The sequence below is a fragment of the Varanus komodoensis genome, unplaced genomic scaffold (assembly GCF_004798865.1).
Source record: "Varanus komodoensis strain SLA01 unplaced genomic scaffold, ASM479886v1 scaffold13_1, whole genome shotgun sequence".
Taxonomy (NCBI): Eukaryota; Metazoa; Chordata; class Lepidosauria; order Squamata; family Varanidae; genus Varanus; species Varanus komodoensis.
Genome location: NW_025335408.1, coordinates 4402499 through 4427392, shown reverse-complemented (window position 1 = coordinate 4427392; position 24894 = coordinate 4402499). Strand labels below are relative to the sequence as shown.

General features: G+C 40.3%; 1 protein-coding gene across 4 annotated transcripts in view; it reads left to right on the top strand.

Annotated features, from left to right (window-relative positions):
• Positions 1-24894, top strand: part of TMEM117 (transmembrane protein 117) — a 214907-nt gene that overhangs the window by 5755 nt on the left and 184258 nt on the right. For 2 of the 4 annotated variants that reach the window (XR_006413964.1, XR_006413963.1), the window contains exon 1: positions 1521-1828. Coding sequence is in view for 1 of the 4 variants with exons in the window: in XM_044422904.1 (XP_044278839.1) it covers positions 1552-1828 (277 nt within the window). In the remaining 3 variants the exon portion in view is untranslated. Of the gene's footprint in view, positions 1-1520; positions 1829-24351; positions 24883-24894 lie in introns of those variants that run through there. The other 2 variants (XM_044422904.1, XM_044422905.1) reach the window with 2 other exon arrangements.

The window sequence follows — 24894 nt, the reverse complement described above, 5'->3', positions numbered from 1 at the left end:
ATACATTCCAGCAACATGCACAAAGACAGTACTCTGGGTATTTTTTATTGGCCTCACACCTTGTTTCCTTAAATGATGTCCCTGAAAATGGATAGGAAGCTTGGTTTTTCCAACCTTAACCTATGCTGAAACTTACCTCTAACCTTAATAACTTGGTATATCCCTATACAGCAACCCAGGTTTTCCTAACCATAATCCGAAGTTTAACCCAAACCCCAAAACCAAAGTATAGTCTGAGTGTGTTCCAAAAACATGGAGAAGGTGGCACTCGGGGCACTTTTGTTGATCACTCACTTTATTTTGCCCAATGGAGAATAATTCCTGGCTCTTGTAAATCCAAAGGAATCCTGGTTTACCTGACTGTGACCTGAAACCCTTATAAACTGGTATAATTCCATTACATTCCAACAACATGCAGAGAAACGTGCTGCTCAGTGTTTCTGCCTGATCTATGCTATTTCCAGGGCCCTGGATATTCTCAGTGACCCATGTTTCTCAAATCCGAAACTGAACTGAACTCCAGCTGTAATTTTTTTTCAGGCACCATCTCTCTGCTAGATAAACTGAGGCAGCTCATAGAATTCTGTCTCTAGGATGGAGTGTAATTTGCACACATTTGGAACTAATCATGAAATTTTTGTAAATTCACAGCCCAGACCATGTGGCTATAATGTATTGTGTGCAGAATCAGCTAATTTGTGGAGATCCCCATTTGTGCAAAGTATGGGTCAGCTGATTATGCACAAATAGTGCCAGAGCCATGTGGTTTCAGATTTCATACTGCACAAAGTGAGCCAAGTGTTGAGAGTGGGAAAGATGGCTGCTTTGGGCATTTGTTTTCAAGGACTGGTGGCTGGACTTCTAAGGAATCAAAAGAAGGAGGACAGGGGAGGCTGGGAGTGTGGGTCATGTCAAGACACTGAGATGAGAGAAGCAAGATGCTTATCTCAAGGCCATGGTCCCCAGGTGGGCAGGCAGTCTCCAGGAACAACCAAGATGTACATTTGGTAGGAGGAGAGCAGGGGGATTTTTTGGATACAGCTCCTGACCCCATAATGGGGCTTCAGCATAGGAAGACAGCCCAGTTAGAGGATCAGCACACAGAGAGGAGGCAAGCTCACTTGCAGAAGGTCCTCCCAAAGGGATGGGACTCAGACATGCTCAGAAGGAGAGTTCCTTAAGGTGAACACTAGACTGGGTTCAACAAACAACTCTGTGCATGCTCAGAGATTCATTCTCGGTGTTTTATGCTTTTTGGTCAATGGAAAAACACTTCGCAAGGAAAAAGGTTTGTGGCTTTTGAATGTGCGAAGGAGGAACCCCGGCTCGTGGCAAAAAAGTATGGTTTGCCTTAGAGACTGAAGTCTGGGAAAACAAACAATAAAAAGCCTTGACTAATCCTGCTTCCAGTCATCTGAAGTGGGCAGGAAATTCATCAAGGTCAAAGAGCCTGATTTCCTTATTTAGATGCATCACTCCGTCTGGCCATGTGTATAACAGAAAGCATGTGTCTGCTTTGTTTTTTGTGTGCAGGGGCCGAAGTGTTTGAGGATGGGCAAAGACTTTCGCTACTACTTCCAGCACCCATGGTCCCGCTTGATTGTGGCCTACCTGGTGATCTTCTTTAACTTTTTAATCTTTGCTGAGGATCCAGTATCTCACAGCCAAACAGAGGCGAATGTCATTGTTGTTGGGAACTGCTTCTCATTTGTAGCCAATAAGTACCCTGAGGGAGGAGGCTGGAGGTTTTTAAAAGTGTTCCTGTGGTTGCTTGCCATCCTCACTGGACTGATAGCTGGCAAGTTTCTCTTCCATCAGCGCTTGTTTGGTAAGTTTTGTAATGTGCTAAAAGCTTTTCTGTTTTTATGATGCTACCATGTAACACTTTTTGGGATGAAAATGCACGAGAGTAATGCTTGTAGTGAATCAGTGATGGAGGACTAGAATGTGCTGTAGCACAGAGATGAGTCTGTCTTGAAAACCGATGATTCAGGTCATCAGTCTTAATGATTAAGCTTCTCCCTACTCCATTGCAAAAGTGAAGGAACATCTATTTAGCCTAATGAAGAAGTCATTAACTTTCCTTGCTCAAGACATGCTTTGTGATTCTTGCCTGCTTAATTGATGTAAGGTTGATATATTTCTGGAACACAATCTCCTCTTTATAATGGTCTATAGTGATAGAACGTGGCTGTATTATATCACTCTTTTTTATATTTAGTGTAAGCTTGCATAGGAAGTGCTGGGGCAGCTAGTGTATCAATGGGTTTGAAGCCAGTATGAGGAAAGTTGGACAGCATAGCCTCTGTTGCCCATCATAACTCATCCAAGGAGTTGTGTCTTAAGCCCAGTGTCTAAGATGCTACTGCATCTGCTGAGGCAAACTGGGTGGGCAGATATTTATTGGGAACCACTGGTGATTTGCACTAGATCAGCGGGAGTCAGAAGGGTTTCTGATGCCCTGTTGTTTGGCAATAGCAACCACAAGTGACTTTTCCCACCTAAGTTAGGCTGCCAGAATAAAGAAATCTTGAGTTATCCAGAAGATGACTTTTCTGGGAAAGCCAGTGAATCGAGTTCAGCTCCCCCAGGCTCAGGATTTCCACTTAGCAGATCCTGAGTAGATCTGACAAGTCTGAAATCCACCTACTCCTGCTCTAATCCTTGTGCCATAATGCATTTGTTAGGCTTTTGAATTCTCAGTTCCTTGGAATAAGGATAAGATACAAATGTTTGCCTGCCCTTTCCCATAGCCCATACTGATTTCTTAGTAGTCCTTGCTAGATGGTGATCATGGAACTGATTCTTTTCCAAGTAGTAAGATTGCCCATATGTATACAGGGTATTGGTAGCAAATGGTTAACTGTGATGGGTTTAGTGTTAAGAAGAGCTTTATTGCTCAATATGTATATTGCTGATGGGGCATTGCCGATTAATGGAGTCTGAAGTGGCTATGCATATCATGACAAGACTTTCCTTGGAAACTGGTAAACAATGTTAATCCAGCAATGTGGGTGGGGTACAGGCACTGTCCATTTGAAATTCTTCTCCTGTGCCATGGGGAAGTGATCTATTTCAAGCTCATCTGAGTCCTGAAATAGCTCACTTACAAGTGTGTCAATGAAGTCATAAAGAGTAGACCATGAATTGGCAGAAACAGATTTCGACTGTGGTAATTCTCCCAGTTGTTTCCAAAACCCGCCCCTTTCATGTCTTGATCAGATGCTAGCTTTTTAAAGCTATGGGAAACATACATATCTCTTGGAAGTAGCTAAGTATGAAAGATGTACCTATGTATAAACAATGCAGAAATCAAACACAAGAAGTTGTATTTGTGAATCACTGTTCCTCTATTCACTGCATAGATCTGATTTCCCAGTCCTTGCCACTGTGCAGTTTCACTTTCCACACCAAAGAGGCAACTACCTCATTTCATCTGCTAAAATTACATTTACCAGATTAACATGTCCCTTTATACCAATTTTGAACATGGAGGCACAAAACTGGCACACAGAATTCAGTGCTTTCACACCAGCCTTCCCCAAGGCCTGTCCTCTACTGAAGACAAAGAGCTTAGAAGGAAGCCATAGAATGGGAGTAAAACTTTGGTTCACAAGCAAAGCTTTTCTTTCTGCATTTTTTTTGCAGCCTGGAAATGGAGCTGCCAACGGTTATGTTGACAAAATTGTGGTCAAACAGCAGAACCTTGCACCAGTATGAGAAGCTGTAACACATCCTGCTCTCTGTGATTGGCTGTTTTATGAGTCCAGAATGCTCCCTTGTACCCTGTTAAGGCCCAGGGTTATGTCAATCCCATAAACAACGGAAAGCTGTCCCTGCATAATTCTGCCCACCAACATGCCATGCACTCACTGAGAGCTGGAAGCTAGGGAAAAGAGAAAAGGATCTATCAAAAAAGCAGAAAAAGCTTTTGGCTTAAAAGCTGGATCAAAAAGTAACTACTGTAGACTATCGACTATCCGGCCTCCGTACTATCCAGCCTAGTTAAAAAATAACTATTAATGAACAGTAAAATAAGTTTAAATAATTTTTGTAAGAATTAAGCCTACATTTTATGTTAATGTTTTGTTTAATTTAAAAGTGTATGTATTCAGACTGTACAGTGTACATGATTTTATGTTTCCTGCAATTAAGTTAGACATTATAAAATTTATCTTAAAATGTGTACAATATTTTTATCCTTGGACTTCCTTTTTCTGTAATAAATTTTTAAAACGTACAGTATAGTACATAACAAACATTTATAAAGTACTGGCCTGTACTAAGAGGTCAGAAAATATGAATAAGAGCGGGTTTTGGTATAAAAAGGGTGTTTTTAATGGTATGGGTGGGGTAGGAAGTGTGCCTATCCGGCTTTTTTGTTATCTGGCCTGCCCTTCCTCCACATTAGGCTGGATAGTTGGGAGTCTACTGTACTCTTTGTTAGAGGAATTCTCATCCTTGTTCCTCTTTATCTTTACCACTCACTCACTTCTGGGCTTATTTAGCAGATTTGCTTGTTTGGTGAGATCTTGTGGCCTTTTGAAAGAAGGCTTCTCCTTCTGAACATGCCTTTTCCCTGGCTTTTAGTTTGTCTGGGACCATTCACACATGCTCTTTTCTTCAAGGACTCTGGATAACTTTAATGGAAGCTATTTTGGTCTCATAGCAACCTTGTGGGTGGGTAGGTAGGGTTGACAGAGTGTTCTCAATGTTGGGCCATGAATTTTGTCAAGCAAGGATTGGAACCCAGGGTTGTAAGGATCACCAGAGCTCACTAGACCTCACTGGATATGAAATGGAATTGGCTTACATTTTACCCATGTTACCCATCTCCACTGTCTCCTCCACTGTATAAGCTAGAGTATAGGCTGTTTGATGCAGGGAATTATCTCTTTTACTTAGGTTAAATAATAGCCCTATTAAGTGAATAGTACCAATTGTGCATCTGTATCATCTTCTATTTTGTGGAATATAGAACATATTTATGATTAAAAATTGTACACTATTATCATATTGGTTTAACTTGGGAGTCCTGACCTGAGCAGGGGGTTAGCCCCTATGGCCTTCATGGCGTCTTCCAACTCTACTATTCTATGATTTTATTAAATTCAGTTTAGCGACTTTTTACATGTCTATAATTTTCATCTTTGTGTTGCAGTGAATCAATCCTTTGTTTTAATGGGATGCTCTAATGTCAGAATTTTAGACACTGCTAACACATTGACTTCCACTATTTTTGCTGAAACACTGTCTTATCCCTGCAAAGCTATGTTAAAAAAAAGTCAATGGAGGTGAAGAAAAAGCTTAAGTAAGGCATTAAACAAAGCCTTGATCAGTTTTATCAGACTATAAATAAAGAGAAGGTGACACAAAGAAACTGCATTCAAAAGTAATTGAGATGACTTTACTTTTCCGCCTAATAGTTCAAATACAGCTATTTTTCTGGCCCTAGGAAGGTATAGAGATGGCAAATAACATTCAGAAGTGTTTGAATGCTTGCTATGACTCAATCTTTTGAGTGGCCTGGTGACTCTTGCAGTATCATTTAGTATTTTTGGGTAAGAGCCAGAGGTTATATGCAGTATCTCTTGGAGGAGAGGATGAAAGAGCTGGTGCACAGCTGCTGACAATTCTAATGCTGTTTCTTTGCCAAATTGGTCTCTTGATATGGAAGAACTTGTCAAAAGAGTTCTGGAATAGAGATTTCCAGTTAACTTGGTTTTGATGCAATAGATTTTTGCAATCACATAGGCATACGTAGGCCAAATTTTGGAATGTTTACAGATGCATTCTTTAAACAAATTGTGGTGGTGCTTCCATGAGAAAGTATAATTTGATGTCTTGCTCAAGATGAGAGAGGATCCATACAAGATTTTCAATCCTTTTATACAAATCATAAGCCTCATATGTGTCACCCACTTCTGACAGTAGTTATAAAGTTGATATGCTATGACACGTGTGTGAAGTCAGTCTATGTAAGCTTGTGTGTGCACCTTCAAACCAAAGCATTACAGTTTCTTGCTAGTTTAATTTGCCTTTTAAAATGCATAAATGTATGGTTTTTATGTTGTACCAGTTGGTTTGTTTTTTATATTTTGTACACTGATTTGGGATCCTGTGGAAAAGGGCAGTTTACAGGCTCTAAAAATGAAAGGAATAAGAATCAGAGATTGCCTATCTAGTTAAACCTTCTGTCTTCACAGTGGTCAACCAGCTGTTCACAAACAGGGCAGGAGGATGTGATTGCATTCATGTTATACTCTTATGATAAAGGAATTAGGATTGCATATGTCACAGAGTTACCGAGCAATATTCCTGGTATTAGCGAATATTGTAACTTTCTCTATTTTCTGTAAGTTTACTACATGTGTAGTGGTCTGCCCAGTGAACATGTCCAGTGGCCATTTCTGCCCATTCAAAATGAGCTAGTTTCCCCCCTTGAGGTTCAGGGACTCTTCTTATTTCTGACAGGTAAATATGCTCTATCAGGGCTTTGGAGTTTTTCTGCAACTGCTGCCTCATGCTTGGCCCTAAGTAAGTTACTAGGGCAGAGAGAGCACTTCTCTCTTAATGTTTTTGGCAAGCATTTAAATCAAATGCTCATAGGAAGCTTGAGCATTTAGTTCAAATGCTCTAAGTGGCACAGGCTCTTTTACAGCAAACAGCATGATGCTTGTGCATCCTTGTTGAAACTGGTTTTGGATAATGTAGGTAATGCATGTGCAGCAAGGGCTGTTTCTTAAGAGCAAAATGTGAGACCAGGATGCCTTACTTTAATGGATGGTGGGACTGACATGTTGAACAATTATATTCTGCTTCCTGGCATTTTAAAGACCAGATTAGAAGAATTCCTTCTAGCGCACCTCTGTCTAATGGAACTAGTGACTATTTTGTGTATGGGTTGCTCCGGAACCTAGGCTGTGGTTGGCAATGACCTGAAAGAGGCACCCCTGCCACCAAGCTATGGAGCGCTAGTTATGTCGCTCAACTCTCAATATTCCTGAATAGTTTTATTATGGCTTCTAGTGGAATGAGCACATCACTGCCCATTGCAGAGAACAGAGAATAGGAATGCTGATCTTGTGGTCAGGTGATGGAGATACATTTTCTAATCATATGTGCTACATCAGGAAAGACACCAGAATGGATGTCTGTTAGGAGGCAGAATTTAAGGGGTAGAGACAGCTTGGTCAGGGACAAAACCTCTGGATCTTGGCTGATGCATGGAAGAGACCTGGGAGAAGAGAAAATGCAAGTGCTGTTTAATACCATTGCTCTTTCTCAATCCCAGACAGATATAAGGGACATGTGTACATATGTATGTGTGTAGATTGTGTGTGTCTTGAATGATGGCCTCCAGCAGCCAGGCTTCAGCGTGCTACCTTCTCAACCACAGTTACGTTCTGATCCTTCAGCAAAACTAGACACATTAAGCTATGTAGGTCAAGGCTTCAGAGTCTGTTTCTGTAACAGTGGGAAACCATCAAGACTAACATCCAAGTCAGCTTCCCATTCTGAACAATTCATCCCCTGGAGAAGCCACAGAGGCTCTGTTGACTAAGCTTGCCTTCCTTGTCAGCTTGATCCAGGATGGCAGAATTTCCAATTCTTTCTGAGCTTAGCTGGAATCCTCAAAGTAGCTAGGGAGAAATGAAATTTCCCATCAGAAAGATATCATTCCCTATTGAATGGAAAGTATTTAGGGCTAACTTCATTTTGAATGGGCAATTCATGCTTTACAATTAAGGGGCATTAATTGTAAAGCTTAAATTTCCAGTTAGCCTTATAAAATCCCTGCTTTTGGGAGAGAAAGAAGATGACTAGAATGGCCTTGCTGATATGGATTGAAACAGCAGCCTGCATTTCTGAATATGATTGCAAGTATGACCACATGTCTGTCAAAAATGCTTATAAACTGCTGAACATAGGCTCTTGTTTGATTTGTGCAAATTTCCTTAATGCACCTAACTTTCCTAACTTCTTGTGCACATCTTGTGATTCATATAGTTTTGCCTGATACAGCAATTCAGCCAACTTTATTCTATGAAGTTTAGGACATCAGTGCAAACTGAACGGGAAAAATTAATGTGAACTTTGCACGGGATTACTGCTTAATTTTTGCAATTTTCTCATTCATGCAGGCTGAGCAGCAAATATGAATGGGAATTGGGCATGAGACAAATCACAAGCCAACATTCGGAGGAGTAACAAAATCCATCAGTTAATTGTATATTGTCTTTGTTTTTCCATCTGTATCATTGAAAAAGTTCATAAGTGATCTGTTTATTAGGCTTGCCTTATTATATATTCATAAATAGATTGAGAATAATACATATTGGAAAGTAATAGATATTTTAAAATGCTGTAGTATATAGCACTAACTAGTCTTCCAACCACTTCATATTGATTATCTACTTAACTTGTAAGTCTAGTCAATATTATTATCTGTAATATTGTAGACTGGTAGGCTGAAGATTCATTCTCTTTGGGCACAATCCAAAAATGGACATAAGCCTCTGAACTCAAATGTATGGAGAGAGGCACGGGATTAAGCTTTGCACCCTGCACTTGATCTAGTTGGTCACTTTCAGACATATTGGGGGGCTTCTAGATGAAGTTTTAATTGTACCTTCATTCTCCTTTATGGAGAGAGTGTATCGGGGTGTATGGTAGCTGGATCTGTCATTTTTCTCTTGTGTTTCCCTTGGCTGCTCCTGTCTTTTTTTTAAAACTACAAAAAACTGCTTGGAGGGAAATATGAAAGAACTGGAACTGAGAATGTCTTTGAGTTGGTAGTGCTAGGAACTGTCCATCTGATGTCATCCTCAAGCTGCAATCCCTTAGGCTGTACCGATTTCTGAGATTAAGTTCTCTTGTACTCCCCTCTTCCTCTGTGTAGTCATCTAGAAGATGATTGTACTGTTCATCTGAGATATGGAGCTTCAACAGGCCTTGTTTCTGAAAATGGTGTCTGAGGTATTGGAACCAAATGTATACAATGAAAGTGGATGCTGAATATGGATGCACTAGACAAACTAAACTTCAGGAATTACATCCTTTAGCTTCTTGCATAGGTAATTTTAGTAATGGACGCTCATACTTTTCTTCTCTGACGTGATTTCAAATGTTGTTGTTGTTGTTAGTTGCGAAGTCGCGTCTGACCCATAACGATCCCATGGACAACATTCCTCCAGGCCTTCTTGTCCTCCACCATCCCCTGGAGTCCACTTAAGCTCACACCGACTGCTTCAGTGACGCCATCTAGCCACGTCATTCTCTGCCATCCCCTTCTTCTTTTGCCCTCAATTGTTCCCAGCATTAGGCTCTTCTCCAGGGAGTCCTTCCTTCTCATTAGGTGGACAAAGTATTTGAGTTTCATCTTCAGTATCTGGCCTGCTAAAGAGCAGTCAGGGTTGATCTCCTGTAAGACTGACTGGTTTGATTCCCTTGCAGTCCAGGAGACTCGCAGGAGTCTCCTCCAGCACCACAATTCAAAAGCCTCAGTTCTTTGATGCTCAGCCTTCCTTATGGTCCAACTTTCACAGCCATACATTGCAACTGGGAAAACCATAGCCTTGACTATACACACTTTTGTCGGCAGGGTGATGTCTCTGCTTTTTAGTATGCTGTCTAGATTTTCCATAGCTTCAAATGTTATACGCAGTAACATTTTGATGAGCAGGAAAAGTATTATTTTCTGGACACAGTAACATCATTGTCTGTGAGAAGAGACCCACAACTTCAGGATGGATGTCTGCTCATTGAATAACTGTATGTTCTTGCTTTGTTTTCCAGCTTTTAAGAACAAATTAATATATTTACAGATTCTAAAATGATGCGAGAAGCAGACAATATGGTTTTCTGTACAAAATCTAGGGTGCAATCCTATGCATAGCTGACAAGGCCATGCGGCATAGGATTGTATCCTTACAGCGGTCTAAAGTTGGAGCTTCTAAATGAAAGACTAGGCACATGCAAGGCTAGCATTTAACATGTCTTTGTTCTTAAGAGTCTCCAAAGTACATTACAATTTTAAAAATAGAAGTTTTCCTTCCTACTAAATTGTGCCACCACTAGATGAATAATTTTATTATTAGATTGCAATAAGAAAAGCTTGATAAATAAATGGCTGCTGATATTTCATGTAATAGATGCTACAGAAAATACATTGTTAATGTGTTCAACAGAGGCCAATTTAGTCAAAGAATTGGGTGCTGGCAATACTGTCTCTACAGCTGACCACAGAACAAATTGGCACAGGATAAATGAAGGGAACATTCTCTTCTCAATGAGACAATAAGTGGTAGATCTGTCATCTGATTTTAAAAACAAACATCAAATCACATTAATTTTAGTTAATCATTTAAAAAAAATCCTTGGGATTGGCTCATTATGGATAGGGTTTGTCAGAATCCCGGAATCTCAATTTGAGAAGAGGGAATACAACTCGGGTTCGTGGGAAAGACCAAGTGTCCAGACCATCTGAGACTTCATTGTTTTACCCCAAGGTTCCCGCGGTACACTCACGATAATGCAGGCTGCATTACTGGGCAGGCAGAGATGAACTCTGCTGCCAAGCTTCAATACCATTACAGGGCATTTATAGGTACACAGGTACAGGGCAATTGATGACAGAATGCAGAGGTTACAATAAGATTCTGAGGTCATCACATACAGAACAGAGAAAGAAATGTCAGTCAATCACACTGTAACAATGAGATCACAATATTTCTAATTGTCTGCATTGACACTCCAGTTGAGCAACTTGAACCCATCTCCAGGTCTGCTCAGACATGCAAATTCAAGCTACTAGAAACTATTCATGATAAGCTCAGACTCTTATCTCAACTCTAAACATTCTTCATGATCAGGGCACATGAAGCCCTCTGGGCTATCAAAAAATTATTGTAAACTGAATTCCAACAATGACTATTTACAATGTATATTTGGGCTAAAATGGCCTACTGTAGCCTACAGCTAAAGGAGAGAAAGGAGCTGGGGGGGCGATGCCATTTTAAACAGTGACAGCTTGGTTTTGAGAAGGAAGACAGGATTTGATCCCACAATGCAAAGGCACACAGGAGTAATGCTTTTCAGACAGGATTTATCCAAATTTTCCCAACAGGTAGCACACCTGAAGGATCAGGTTTGCAGGCTGTGATTGCAGCTGGGTCAGGGAATGGGTTCAGCAGTTTGCCTGGTGCACCAATTATAGCTTTTCCTGGGGAAGACATACCTGGCTGCTACTGCTTTGGTTGCATCCAGGTTTAATTTTTTCGAATGCTTGTCAGGCCTGGCTCCCTTGCAACATCAACCAAGCACATGTTAACAAAGCAGCAAACTCTTTCGTTACTGCAGGGAACAAACACAGGTGCCTTACCATTGTCCTGTCAGAAGCCTGAGTTCAAATAAACTCAGATAATACAAACAGAAGCAAGAAACTGAGTCTTAAAATGCAGCAGTATAATCCAAGACCCAAGGCACAGGTTGCAGCGCATGCAATAATTCAGGGCTCAAGGACAGTCCAGCAAAGGAGTGTGTAGTGGCCTTGGGCCCATAAAGCTCTTCTGCCTGTGTACCAAAGAGCACAGAAAGGAGCCATTACAGTTCCTCACTTGGCAATCTATCCCTATGCCAAAATTTAGCACAGAGTTGAGAACTCCACTTGACTATGTCAGAAAATTTGTGAAGGTCTCATTCTTACCTCAAAACCAGAAGTAGAGAGATTTTGCAAGTAATTCTCTGGTCTGTTGACTTGGAGGCCAATAAATCAATTAACGGTGGTATGCAGTAATATATTTTATCATTTTTCAGAGCAAGTAATTGGCTAAGAAAAAGAGCAGATTCCCCGAACAAAGACTAAAATCAAGAATTTATACTACTACTAATACCATAGAGGATGTGTGCACTTTCACCAATCACAAACATATACATTTGATCCAAATATATGCAAAGGTGTAGCTACTTATTATAATCTCACAGAAACTTCTCAAATTCTACTTCTTAGTACATCCCTTAAACTGCTACCTGGTATGGGCAGTTATCTAAAGCATTCTATGTTACATATGTGCACCTCTTCGGTCTTCTAAGCTTTCTACTTAATTCTTGTATTTCCCTCATTCTCTCACTTTCCTACCCTCACAATCAGTTGTTTTCCCCCTTGCTTTTTCAGCTGTCAGGTTTGCCTGAGAGATATCCTTGGGTAGGCCCCTTCCTCAGCTGCAGCTACCTCTTGCCGTCCTGACCTTTTACTTCAGGTCGGGGTAACTCAGCCACTTTCTCCTAGGATAAAGCTCCGTCTGTAATGGAGGAGTAGCTATCTCCCCCTCTTTGCAATCTACTGTGAAACTGGGCAGTGTCAAATTCCACAAATCCTGACAATTCAAAACTTGAGAAGGTCCTAAATCAGATTCTGTTACCTCTGAATCTGATGCTTCCTTCCAGACTGCAGCATCTGGGGAACCATACTGTTGGTCAGCGGGGCAGAGCAATGCATGGGGTGACCCTCTCCCACCTACAGAGGAGTTCATGGCTCTGCAGACTGGACTGGTGACCCTGAATAGCAATGCAAGGTGGCAGTTTTCACCACTGACAAATGTTCAGAAACTATTGCTGGTTCAGAATGATGTTGCTCATTTATTGATTAGAGTCGGTTTGCTGGGATGTGTAATTCTGCTGCAATTTAATGTGCAGAGTTCCTGTTATGTTCCTGAGCTCAGTTCAAAATAATGGCTTTGCCAGAGTTTTTGGAGGAAACCTCACTTGCCGAGACCTTTCTGTTGTGTGTTCATGAATGGAGTTTCTCTTGCATCACTGCCAAATAGCAGAATGCTTTCCTTTCAGAGCCAAGATTAGACCTTACTCTCTCAGGTTTCCAAAAGGTCTTAATACACATATCTTTAATTTGGTCTTTTAAATGGTGAATAGTGTTTTAATGTGGACTTATACCTTTCATTGTTGTTGTTGCACTTCTGCTTCTGTTTCTTCTGTATTTTATTTGATAGCAAATAAAAATACTCTTAAAATGTAAATCATATTTGATCGTGAATAGGACAAAATCTTGTTCAATGATGGGAATTAATACAAGGCTGTTCTTATTGGAGCAACACATTGGAAGGAAGAGTATGAATTTGCATCAAATCTAAACTATAGTTTGACATAAACTTGTAAATGATGAGGTTTTATTTGTTCTGAGAACATCTTGGTATCATGTGCATCCCTGTTTCATGTTTATAAACTGTTTGCTTTGTCAGACTAGTGCCAAATGTTGAGAGTAGCAAGTCTTTCATTTTCAGCATTTAGATAATATCATTCACACTTCATATGTGAGTAAATATTGACTGTGCACACAAATGTGTTCAATTGTGTGTGACTGGCAAGCAGTTGTATGGGTAAATATGTGCAGATTTTAATTAATGGCAGTTACAGTGATTAGATGAAACTGAAAACCTATAGAAAACTGGTCTACTGAGTGATGTTGGATTGACATCCACTTTCCTATAAAAATAAAAGTAACCTTAAGTACCATTAATGCTGGTTGATGCAATGTTTAAAAACAAGTGGATGCATTTTAAGAGACAAAAAAATCCCCCTTAAAAAATACCACTAGCTTGTAAATGTTTCATCCACACCTAGAAATCTGAACCACACAGTAAACCTGACCACACAAAACACAGATTATAATTTGGTTACAATACTAAATACATATTTTTCATGACATGGGTTTAAAAAAAAAAAACACTGTTCACAATATCTACTTAGGCTTACCTTTCCCTTCACCTATCCCAAATTGACCCAAAGAATCTGATGGAACACCTTTTACTGCAAACCAGGTTTTATAAATTGTTATTTGTGCTGCTGTCTAAGGATGTATTGGAGTCAAGCAAGGTTTTGTTCTGCTGGTGTCTGTAAAGAAAACCATCTCCAAAACATTCACTGTGCTGACAAGCTTTTATTTGAATGGGAATTGTACAATTCCCAATTCACTTCAATGGTGTTGGCAAAGAAAGCTTTCCCAGTTAGTGATCCCAAAATATACAACAGTGGTATGTACCCACCAATAATATTCTGGATTCAGTAAAGAATCTATCAGTACATTTATATTTCTGTCTTTTAAGAAATGGGGGAAAGCCAATGACAATATCTGAAAAGGTCGCTTGCTTATTATTTTTAGAAAGGCAGAAGTACATGGTGCCACATTTTGTTTTCAAGCCAGTTTTCAATAACTGGCTACAGGGTACAGCTGGAAATAGATGAGTCTGCATTCACGCACAGCAGCTGGCTGCCAATTCATGTATTTATGATTATGGCAATTTAAAAGCCTTCCATTGCATGCATTCAGCTAATGGGGTTACAGTTATTTTAGACTTATAGCCCAAAAGGAACCAAATGTATGTAGTCCTTTCACTGGGACTACTAAAGACATGTTGACTGCAGCCTGTGGATCTTCAGCTATTCTGACCTTCACCTATCATCCTTCACCATTATTTATGCTGGCTAGCATTAACAGGAGTTGCCCGTCTCTGCTCTATAGGAAATTTCAATGCACAAATGCATGGTCTGGAATGGCTACAATGTGTGTTTAGCTAAAGCCTCCTCAGAATCTGGAATCCTACTTTAGACCTTAGCATCTCAAGCTAAGAGGATTTCAGAAAAAGCCTGGCTTTCTCAAAATATGGCAGATAGCTAGGAGGAGGAGGAGGAGGAGGAGGAGTTGACAGGTGGCAGGAGTTGTTTGGGGGTTAGGGAACTCTCAAATAGCCCTTGGTTTAATTAAGGCATAGTGGACTGTCATGGCATATTTGGTTAATCCCTTAAAGAAACCAATAGCAGGAACGTTAACCAAAAGCTAAGGTATAAATCACCTGTATTGGCAATTTTACTTGAAAATTGTTGTTTTCCTAAGTAGGAAAGCACCCATGCACCCAAACAGAAAATTATCTCAAGTCATGGATTTGTCTTTAAAATGTCTAAATGATTTTGGGGTGGGGTGGGGTGGGGTGGGGGATGAAGAAGCTTGCACTAATTGTGAGCATTGTAAGTACTGTATTTGGATTATGATTTGTATAGAGGTATTCCAACACACATTTAAATGGAGAAATATCCACAGAACTCAGTTGAGCTTCTTGGAGTAACTCTGTGCAGGATTGTGCTCTAAGTTTGTTGGGAGCTGTGAAGCTCTCTAGGAGTATATCTTCTAAATGTACCTTCTAAATTTATTGTTGTAAGCCGCCCCGAGGCTTCGGCGAATGGGGCGGCATAAAAATGTTTTAATAAATAAATAAAATAAATAAATGCAGCAGTATCTTGCACTCATAAATGAAATGTAAGAAAAGCTATCCAGATGAAGCTGCTTTCCTGCCAAATCTGTTAATACCCCACAAGTGTGCAGGTTTTGGTAAAGCCTATCTCAGATTTATTTCCTTTCTAATGAACATGGAAGTGCTGTACTGACTCTGCCAGTGTCCTCTCTTCTGCATACGGAAATAGTTCTAATGCTCTCAGAGACAGATGCCTCTTCACTCATTCCCCCACCCTTGGTTTTTGTATTGGCTTTTAACCACTGCTAAAAGCCATAGAGATTAGGCCCATGTATTAAAACTGGGCTACACAGCAAGCTTGGCTTTTCAGCATTTACTGAATGAAGCCGCTTGGCTAGGTTTTGTCATAAAACAGGCTGTGGAATCTGTTTTGATATTTCAGCTTCTGAAATGTTGCATAATTTTAAAAGAATGGGATAAATGGAAGGTGCAGTGGTGGTGGGGGTGGGGGTTGAATATAAGCTAACCTATCTGTGAAGTAGGGGTTCTCAAAATGTGGCAGTAAACTTCCTTTAATGCTTCATATACGTGAAGAGGAATTGCAACATTGATGGGGTATCATCAGTGTTAGAACTTTCTTTCGGCATTTTTGACTGATGACAGATTTGGGTCACAGCAGCACATTTTCTATGCTTCACTTTCATGTTTGGAGTTTTTTGTTTATTCCACTTCTGTACGGAAGCTCTGTGGATGGCTCACAGGACAAAACTTTAAATCACAACATAGGTTAAAAATACAGTATAAAATCCTCAAGTTTAATGTGAATAAAACCAAAATGAGACAGCAATAATGCAAATATCTATAACATGCACCAACATGTATTTTAAAACTAAGGGCATTATCCTATCCATGTTAACACCCAAAAAAAACAAGTCCTACAATTTCCAGCATTTTCAAGCCAGCCATTTTGGACTTCTGTCTAAATATGCATGATTGTCCCCAGCCTGGAGGAATAAAAAGGACTCTACCTGGTACCAAAAAGAAAACGATATGGACACCAGGCAAGCCTCTTTCATATTAAGATAGTAAGGGGAGGAAGAGTAGAAATGATCTTACCTTTGCAGCCACTCCAGACATTGCCCAGACAGGCTAAGGGGTATGCCTATTTGTGCCTCTTCTAATAAGCACACAAGGAAGAGCAGCTGGAATTGAAATGGAGCTGGTGGAGAGGCACTGCTCCCTTGTGCAGATCAAAGCATAATTATGAGGTTCCCTGTCCCTTGGAAGGCAATCAGCTTTGGCCATGAGCTGCAGCAAATGTTGAAATAATCAGTATTCTCCATGCCTCTCAGGTTTAGGGTCTAAACTAATTTTAATTGCAGACCATCACATTGTCTACCAGAGGGAAACCATCCCTAAGAAACCTTTTATTCAAAAGAATTGAACTTCAGGTTGGATATTACAAAAAGAAATGTGGATGAGGAAAACAAGGATGTTGGTAGACATGATCGAACAGTCCCTCTTTGAATTCTGGCTGCATTGCATTTGAAAATGTAAACGACATCCATTCACTGGATATTTCTCCAACAATAATAGGAACACACTGATCAAAACTAATACCGGACTTTATGATTGTTCTATTAGCAAAGAGATTAATTGTAGGTGGTAAAAGGTGAACACAACAGTGCTACCTGGTGAGTTTGAAGTGTGCTTTCCCCAAAAAGTCCTGTTACCATGCTACCCAAAAGCACAATCCTATTGTAATACTACCCAAATGAATTTCTCTTGACTTTTAATTTTAGTTCATTTACTATCAGCTTTCTGCCTCCAGGAGTTGTAAGCCTTAACTCCCATCAGTTCCAACCAGCATGGCATATGGTCAGGGATTGTTGTTAGTCGCAAAGTCATGCCCGACCCATCACGACCCCTTGGACAACATTCCTCCAGGCATGGTTGGGGATGCTGGGTGTCATAGAACAAAACAGCTTGAGTAGCAGCTTGAGGATGGTTGCCCTAAGTTATCTGACTTTTATACTTCTGTAGGAGAACAACATCTGAAGACAGCAGGCTGAGTGAATCTTTTGCTAGCATCTTTTCTCTCCCTTCTTCCACCTTCTTAACACAAAGGCTGAAAAACACATTCTGGTGAAGTTACCACTTCGCTGACAATTTTGTGAACGGTTTTGCAGACCTGCTTCAATGTATTATGCTAGCATTGTGTTGTGATTATAAACCAGTCATAATCAGTAATGTTAGCATGCAAATACCAGCAACTTATTCAAGGTGTATACACAAGAATTTACAGTAATAAAGTTACATTTCCAGACTGCAAACTGCATTTCTCAGTTCAGCCAACTTTCACCAAATATGATGTGGATCTGAAATTATAGCAAGGGTGGAGGATCATTAAACTGGTGCCAATTTTAGGTGCCACCAGAAGGAGGCTACTGTTGGACAAGTCCACATCAGGTTAAATGTGCCTTCAAGACAGAGTCCTCAAACACTGGTTGTAGCTATACTGGTAGCTATGGTTTGTTCTGTTTGAGGCATAGTTAAATTGCCTCAAATCGCTTTAGTCTTTCTTGCAACCAGTGTGGAGATGCATTGAGCTGGTGTAATGTTTACTTTTAAGTTTTAATTTAATCTGGTTTTCCTTCATTATCATTTGTACTTCATCCTGAGAGATAACCTGCCCTTTTTAACTAGAGATGCATGGAATTGAAATTGATTTGAGTGATGAGAGAAGCTGATAGGTAAGAACTAGAATTCTGTTGCCAAGGTCACTTGGGGATCCAAAATCTGCCTTACCTGCTTGGAAATCCTTGATAACCTCATCCTCTGGTTCTAGATTTAGGTGGCTGCAGTGTGTATGACTAATGACCTGAAGCTTATACATGAAAAAGTTCCATTAATACTACATTAGAATGTTGTTGTGACATCTGGAAGGTACTGGAAGGGAGCTGAAGACTTATCATCTTGACAGTTTGTAAATAGTTCATGAAATAATGTTGGGGGTTAACAAGTTGTCTTGCAAACCCCAGGAAAGAACTCAGAGGCATCCCTAGTTCTAAGCATGTCTCCTCTTTCATCTCCTCTGATGTTATGTAACTAAAAATGCAAATAGACACTTGATTAAAACAGCTTATTTAGTTCAAAGGATTATGAATGTCATTCTGTAAATAATGAGCAATGCAATCCAACGTTGCTGCCTGTAAGCCTCTGAACTTGGAAAATTAACAGCCTCCTTTTGAGGGTGGGAGGTGTGCAGAGGTGGAAGTTGCCTCCACACTTCTCCCATCCCCCAAAGGCTTTGCTGATTTAGCTCTCAAATTGTTTTGCCACAGCTCATGAGAAAAGCCTGAAGTGCTGCCAAGTTACATCAAGTCCCAGGAGAACCGTAGTACACCCCTCCCTGTCCCCTGGAGCTTGCACCCAGTGCCAAGTCAGAGGCATTGTCTTCCAATGCCAAAGCTGCAGCCAGTGTGGTTCTTTCTCTGCTGACTCTGAGGTTGCAGGGAGAGTGCTCCAAATTCAGACTCCCAGCTCCAAACTTGGAGTACACTTCTGGGTCTGGAACTGGGAGTACAAATTTTCCTATGGCCTTCCAGACTTTGTCTTGTGGCCATAGGATTATGCCCTTATGCTGCTTTTATTAAATGAAACCAACAGGTGAGCCTGTCCATTTTTACTCAGAAGTAAGTTCATAGTATTTAGTGGGGTTTCTTTCCAGGTAAGTAGGCACAGTATGGCTGAAATCCTATGCATTTGTAACCTTGGAGTGAGCCCACTGAAGAAATTGGACTTTATTTCCAAATCAACATACATAGGATCACATTGTAATTTATTTTAAACTAAGATGTGTGAATCTGTTGGATATTAATACTAAATAAATGGGTAGTACTGCTAGATAAAACATTTTAACTAGCAGCTGCCAATTTATTAAGATTGCCTAAGGGGCTTTTTATAGTTGTAAATTCAGATATAGCTAGGTAAATATGAACAGCTGTTGGGTCCCTTTGGATAGGTAAGGAAACAAGTTAATCAGGATGACATCAAAATGTGTGTCACTAAATAAACATACTTTCTCCTAAACATTGGTTTAACTGCAGAACATTGTCTGAGGGACTGTGTGAGATACCATGATTTACTGAGTGTCACACATTACAGTGTACCATTTGGTAGCTGTTCACTCAGGTGCCACCTGTTAGCTTGTGTAATGAAGCTACCTGCCATGTTCAGCATATGGATCAGAGAGGATGCTCTAAAGCTTTGTCATATCAGCTTATGTCAGATGCTATGTGAAATATAGTCCAGCATGTGACATTAAAGAGAGAAAATACTTGTGTGAAAGCGGTTCTTGAAGATTAGAACAGAGTACAGCTAAGTACATATATTTAGTTGTTAACATCTTTCATACAGTAATTATTTTAAAAATGGGGTAGTGTGAAAAAGTAGGAAGGCTGTTATAGTTAAAGTCCTATTTAGTAGCACTTTTCCTTTCTGCCTGTCAAACTGTAGCATTCCATTAGTACTCTAACTAGAATGCTTCTCCTTCAAAACATAACACTTAGTTTGTGATGTTATTGTGTATTTTAAATATGTATATGAGTGCAGGCCAACCTACTTTTCTTCATCATTTGTGGGATAGCAGCTTGTGTGCTTCAACAATCAACCAAATAAAAGGAGTCAGAAGTTGTTTTCAGTAGTATAGAACTAGTTTGTACAGATGTATGTACAGATCTCTCCTAAGCATTGGCTCCTGGCTCTTGCCTAGGCTCAGGCTGACCATATTTGGTCTGAGAAGCAATCAACAAGTGGGTCCTTGTCTCCACTCTTGTTTAGGTTTGCCTTGCTATCCTGAGTCCTGCCTGCTGCTCTGCCTTACATCCTTTCTTCACTGATTACATTTGCAGTTTTATTCACAGAGAAATGGGTCTCTGCAGTAGACCTGTGTGATCACCTACAGAAGTGGGAGAAACATTTCTTCTCTGTAGGACGTTTCTTCCATTAATTTACCTCAACAGTATAGCCCATTGCTCCCAGAGGTATAAAGCAGCAAACCCTTGAGGCAAGATCAGTCTCTTTCTCTCTTGCTTGCTTTATCTCTGCCCTCCTCTTTTTTAAAAAGTTGAATTGGAGCGGACCAAGTGGACTTGAAAGCAAGCAAGAGAGAGAGATCAAGAAAGATCTTAATGTCCCTGATAATCATAATGGGGTGGTCAGACATCCTGGAAGGTGAAGTCAAATGGGCCTTAGGAAGTCTTAACAACAACAAAGCTAGTGGAGGAGACAGTTTTCCAGCTGAACTATTCAAAAACTATTCAAAAAAGTTCTACGTTCAATATGCCAGCAAATTTGGAAAACTCAACAGTAGCCACAGGATTGGAAAAGGTCAGTTTACATTCCAGTTCCAATGAAGGGCAATGCCAAAGAATGGTCAAACTACTGCACCATTGCACTCATTTCACATGCTAGCAAAGTTATGCTCAAAATCCTGCAAGCTAGGGTTCAGCAGTATGTGGACCGAGAACTACCAGAAGTACAGGCAGGATTTCGAAGAGGGAGAGGAACCAGAGATCAAATTGCCAACATATGCTGGATCATGGGGAAAGCTAGGGAGTTCCAGAAAAACATCTACTTCATTGACCACACTAAAGCCTTTGATTGTGGAACACAACAAATTGTGGCAAGTTCTTAAAGAGATGAGAGTACCAGATCATCTTATTTGTATCTTGAGAAACCTGTATGTGGGTCAAGAAGCAACAGTGAGAACTGGACATGGAACTACTGACTGGTTCAAAATTGAGAAAGGAGTTTGGCAAGGCTGTATACTATCGCCCTGCCTATTTAACTTATACGCAGAGCATATCATGAGAAAGGTGGGGCTAGATGAATCACCAGTTGGAATTAAGATTGCTGGGAGAAATATCAACAACCTCAGATATGCAGATGATAACACTCTAATGGCAGAAAGTGAAGGGGAACTAAAGAGCCTCTTGATGCAGGTGAAAGAAGAAAGCGCAAAAGTTGGCTCGAAACTCAACATTAAGAAAATTAAGATCATGGCATTTGGTCCTCTCACTTCCTGGCAAAAAGATGGGGAAGAAATGGAAGTAGTGACAGATTTTATTTTCCTCAGCTCCAAGATCACTGCAGATGGTGACTGCAGCCAAAAATTAAAAGAAGCTTGCTCCTTGGGAGAAAAGTTATGGCAAATCTAGACAGCATACTAAAAAGCAGAGACATCACCCTGCTGACAAACAAAAGTGTGTATAGTCAAGGTTATGGTTTTCCCAGTTGCAATGTATGGCTGTGAAAGCTGGACCATAAGGAAGGGTGGGTGCCGAAGAATTGAGGCCTTTGAATTGTGGTGCTGGAGAAGACTCCTGTGAGTTCCTTGGACTGCAATGAGATCAAACCAGTCAGTCTTAGAGGAGATTAACCCTGAATGCTCTTTAGAAGGCCAGATACTAATGATGAAACTCAAATGCTTTGGCCACCTAATGAGAAGGAAGGACTCACTGGAGAAGAGCCTGATGCTGGGAACAATTGAGGGCAAAAGAAAAAGGGGACAGCAGAGGATGAGGTGGCTAGATGGAGTCACTGAAGCAGTCGGCGTGAGCTTAAGTGGACTCCGGGGGATGGTGGAGGACAGAAAGGCCTGGAGGAATGTTGTCCATGGGGTTGCAATGGGTCGGACATTACTCCGTGACTAACAACAATAGGAACAAGTGGACTTGTCCTCAGAAAGACATCGCAAACCTCTGTGGTAAACAGATATCACTGTAGTAGCATTACAAACCTTAAAAACATTGTGTCATCAGTAAAAAGAAAACAAACCCTGAATCCAGGGTGAAAAAAAAGAATGAAAATCCACAATTAGAAAGTAACTTTTTTATGATGACAGGTATCAGGATCTGGGGCATCAACTCAGCAGCACAGTTTTCTCTTTTTGCTGTTGCGCCTGTCCCTTGTCTGACCGGTACTCTGCCTCACTGTTTGCGTTCTTTTCTGCTATGTCCACTCATGCTGTGCATCCCACTGTGCCATGTATCCTCCCTGCCTTGTTGCCTTAGCAGTTCAGGTCCTCCTGCTAACTCTGGCTCAGCTCAGGACCAGGCGAAATGCCAAAAAAGTTTTTATCTGATCCTAATAAAAGTAGATGTGGAGTACATGTTACTAATAATAGTATTTGTAGTCTTTACATCTGATGTCCTTTATAAAGAGCTATGATATGTGTTCCCTTTATATTCTGCCATCTTAGAATCTGTAGCTAATAGTTAATGAATATTGCTCATGATAGACCTGTACTGATGGAATGTAATTTCTACCTCTGAATAACACAAACACCATAAAAAACTTATTTCTCTCTCTTTCATCTATGCAAAAAAAAAAAAAAAAAAAACCATTCAAAGAAATAGGAAAGACCTTTCTCTCCTTTCCCCAACTTGCCTTATTTAAAACTGTCCAAATCAACACACCAATGCAAAAGTTTTTGTATTTTGGTAGTTCAGTGTTTTATAAAAGAGCTTTTCAAAACAAAAACAAAACAGCTTTTATTTCTCCTTTTGATGTGTACATGTGGTTGGTACAGTTGTTTACACAGTACAATGAATATGGTTTTAATAAAAGAGTGACTAATGAACTATGGTAAACTTTTGGAAACTCAATGCTAGTTAAACTGTACAAATATCAACCTGTCTTTACAACAAGCCGTCTGTTGATTCATTTAAAAACAGTGACTGATCACAAATGTGTTAATGGTGAACAAAGAGTGGAATTCGAAGGGGCATGGGCATTTTCCTGATGTGCATCCAGGCTCAAGGCCTGTTTCTGAAAATTGCTGCATACATTCCTTATGGATTACTTTGAAACTTGAGGAAGGGCACTCTTGGTTATTCTGATTTTTCCAGAAAGATATCTGGATGAACATGCACAAAAGCACCCACTTGTGTCTAAGGAGCATTAAAGAACTTAGTCAAGGGAATTAGCACGAGGAAAAAATCATGTTAGGCATTCGAAAATGAAACATCAATTATATATACATAAATGTAGCGAAGTGAAAAGCTGTACATAATCTGGAAGTAATATTTTGTCTCCAGTTTTCACATGGACTAAGATACAGAGCACTTCATGGAACTTAGGAGAGAAGCAGCTGGATTTTGCATAAAACAGCTCCCCAGGAAATCCTTGACATGAATAGAGATGTAGATGGACTTGGTCATTGGAGCTGCAGGACATTTACAAAATGCGGTGGACTGCAGTTGTTCTCTCTCTTTCAGCATGAAGATCTCCACAAATCAGCCAGGGCTTTCCTTCAATTTCTTGCTCCAGTTGAGGCCAGCATTTATTTATTTATTTCACCTCTATACCACCCCATAGTTCAGTAGGCTCTCTGGGGTGTTTACATATTAAAAACATTTAAAGATGAAAAATAATCATATTTAAATAAAGAACAAACAATAAAACCAATCAGTAAAAAATCAACAACCCACAGCAATTATAATAAAGTTAATATATGGGACAGCATCCTTAAAAACACAATTAAAGAAAACCTTATCTATTACCATATCTGGAAAATAAAAAAAGTTTTCACCTGGCACTGAAAAGAGAACAAAGATGGTGCCAGGTGCACCTCCTTGGAAAGCATAATAGGGTGCTACCACTGAAAAGGTCCTTCTGCTAGTCATCATCCCCATAAGGTTCCCTGAGAAGGATGTTAGCAGATGATCCGAAGGGCTGGGTAAGAACATAGGGAACAAGATGTTCCTTCAGATAACCTGTCCCCAAGCCATTTAGGGCTTTTAATGTTAACCCCAGCACTCTGAATCGGGCCCAGACTTCAACTGACAATCAGTGAACTGATGTAATATGTTGGAGGTTTTGGACCATTTTCAAAGGCAGCCCCATGTAGACCACGTTACAGTAATCCAGGAGAGTGGTTACCAAAGCACAGATAACTGGCCAGATTCTGTCTGTTCACATAGGGTCATAGTTGGTAAATTAGCCTACACTGATAGAAGGTACTCCTATCCACTGTATGCATTTTTGACTCAAGCAACAATTCTAGGTCCAGGAACACCCTCAAATTCTGAACCTTGTCCTTTAGAGGGAGTGTGACCCTGTTCAGGACAGGTTGAACATTTCCCAAATGGACAGATGATTGACTCACCTACTTCCACCTTATCTGGATTGAGTCTCAGTTTATTGGCATTCATCCAGTCCATCCCTGAGTCCAGACAGTCACTGAACAGTCACTGCCTCACTTGGCTTCAATGAAAGGGAGAGGTAGAGCTGAATGTCATACTGGAGTTAGTAGTTCCAAGGACCAATGCTTCCGTTCACCCATTCAGGTTGGTAGTTTCCTTCCTGAAGAAGACTCAATGGCAATGTTACATTTAGATGATTTTAGAATTTCTAGATTTAATGGCCTTATGGGTTCTCTTCTGTAGATGGTAAATACTTCACTTATTTCAAAAGTTGCCAAGCCAGCCCTACTGCACCTGAGATCTTTCTGCACATACTGCTGAGTGGGACCCTAGACTTCTGCCCCAAAAGCCTAACTGGCTACCTTCCTTCTGGATTTTAGAAGAGCAATAATGGTGTCTTCATTCTACAGGTATCTCAGTGT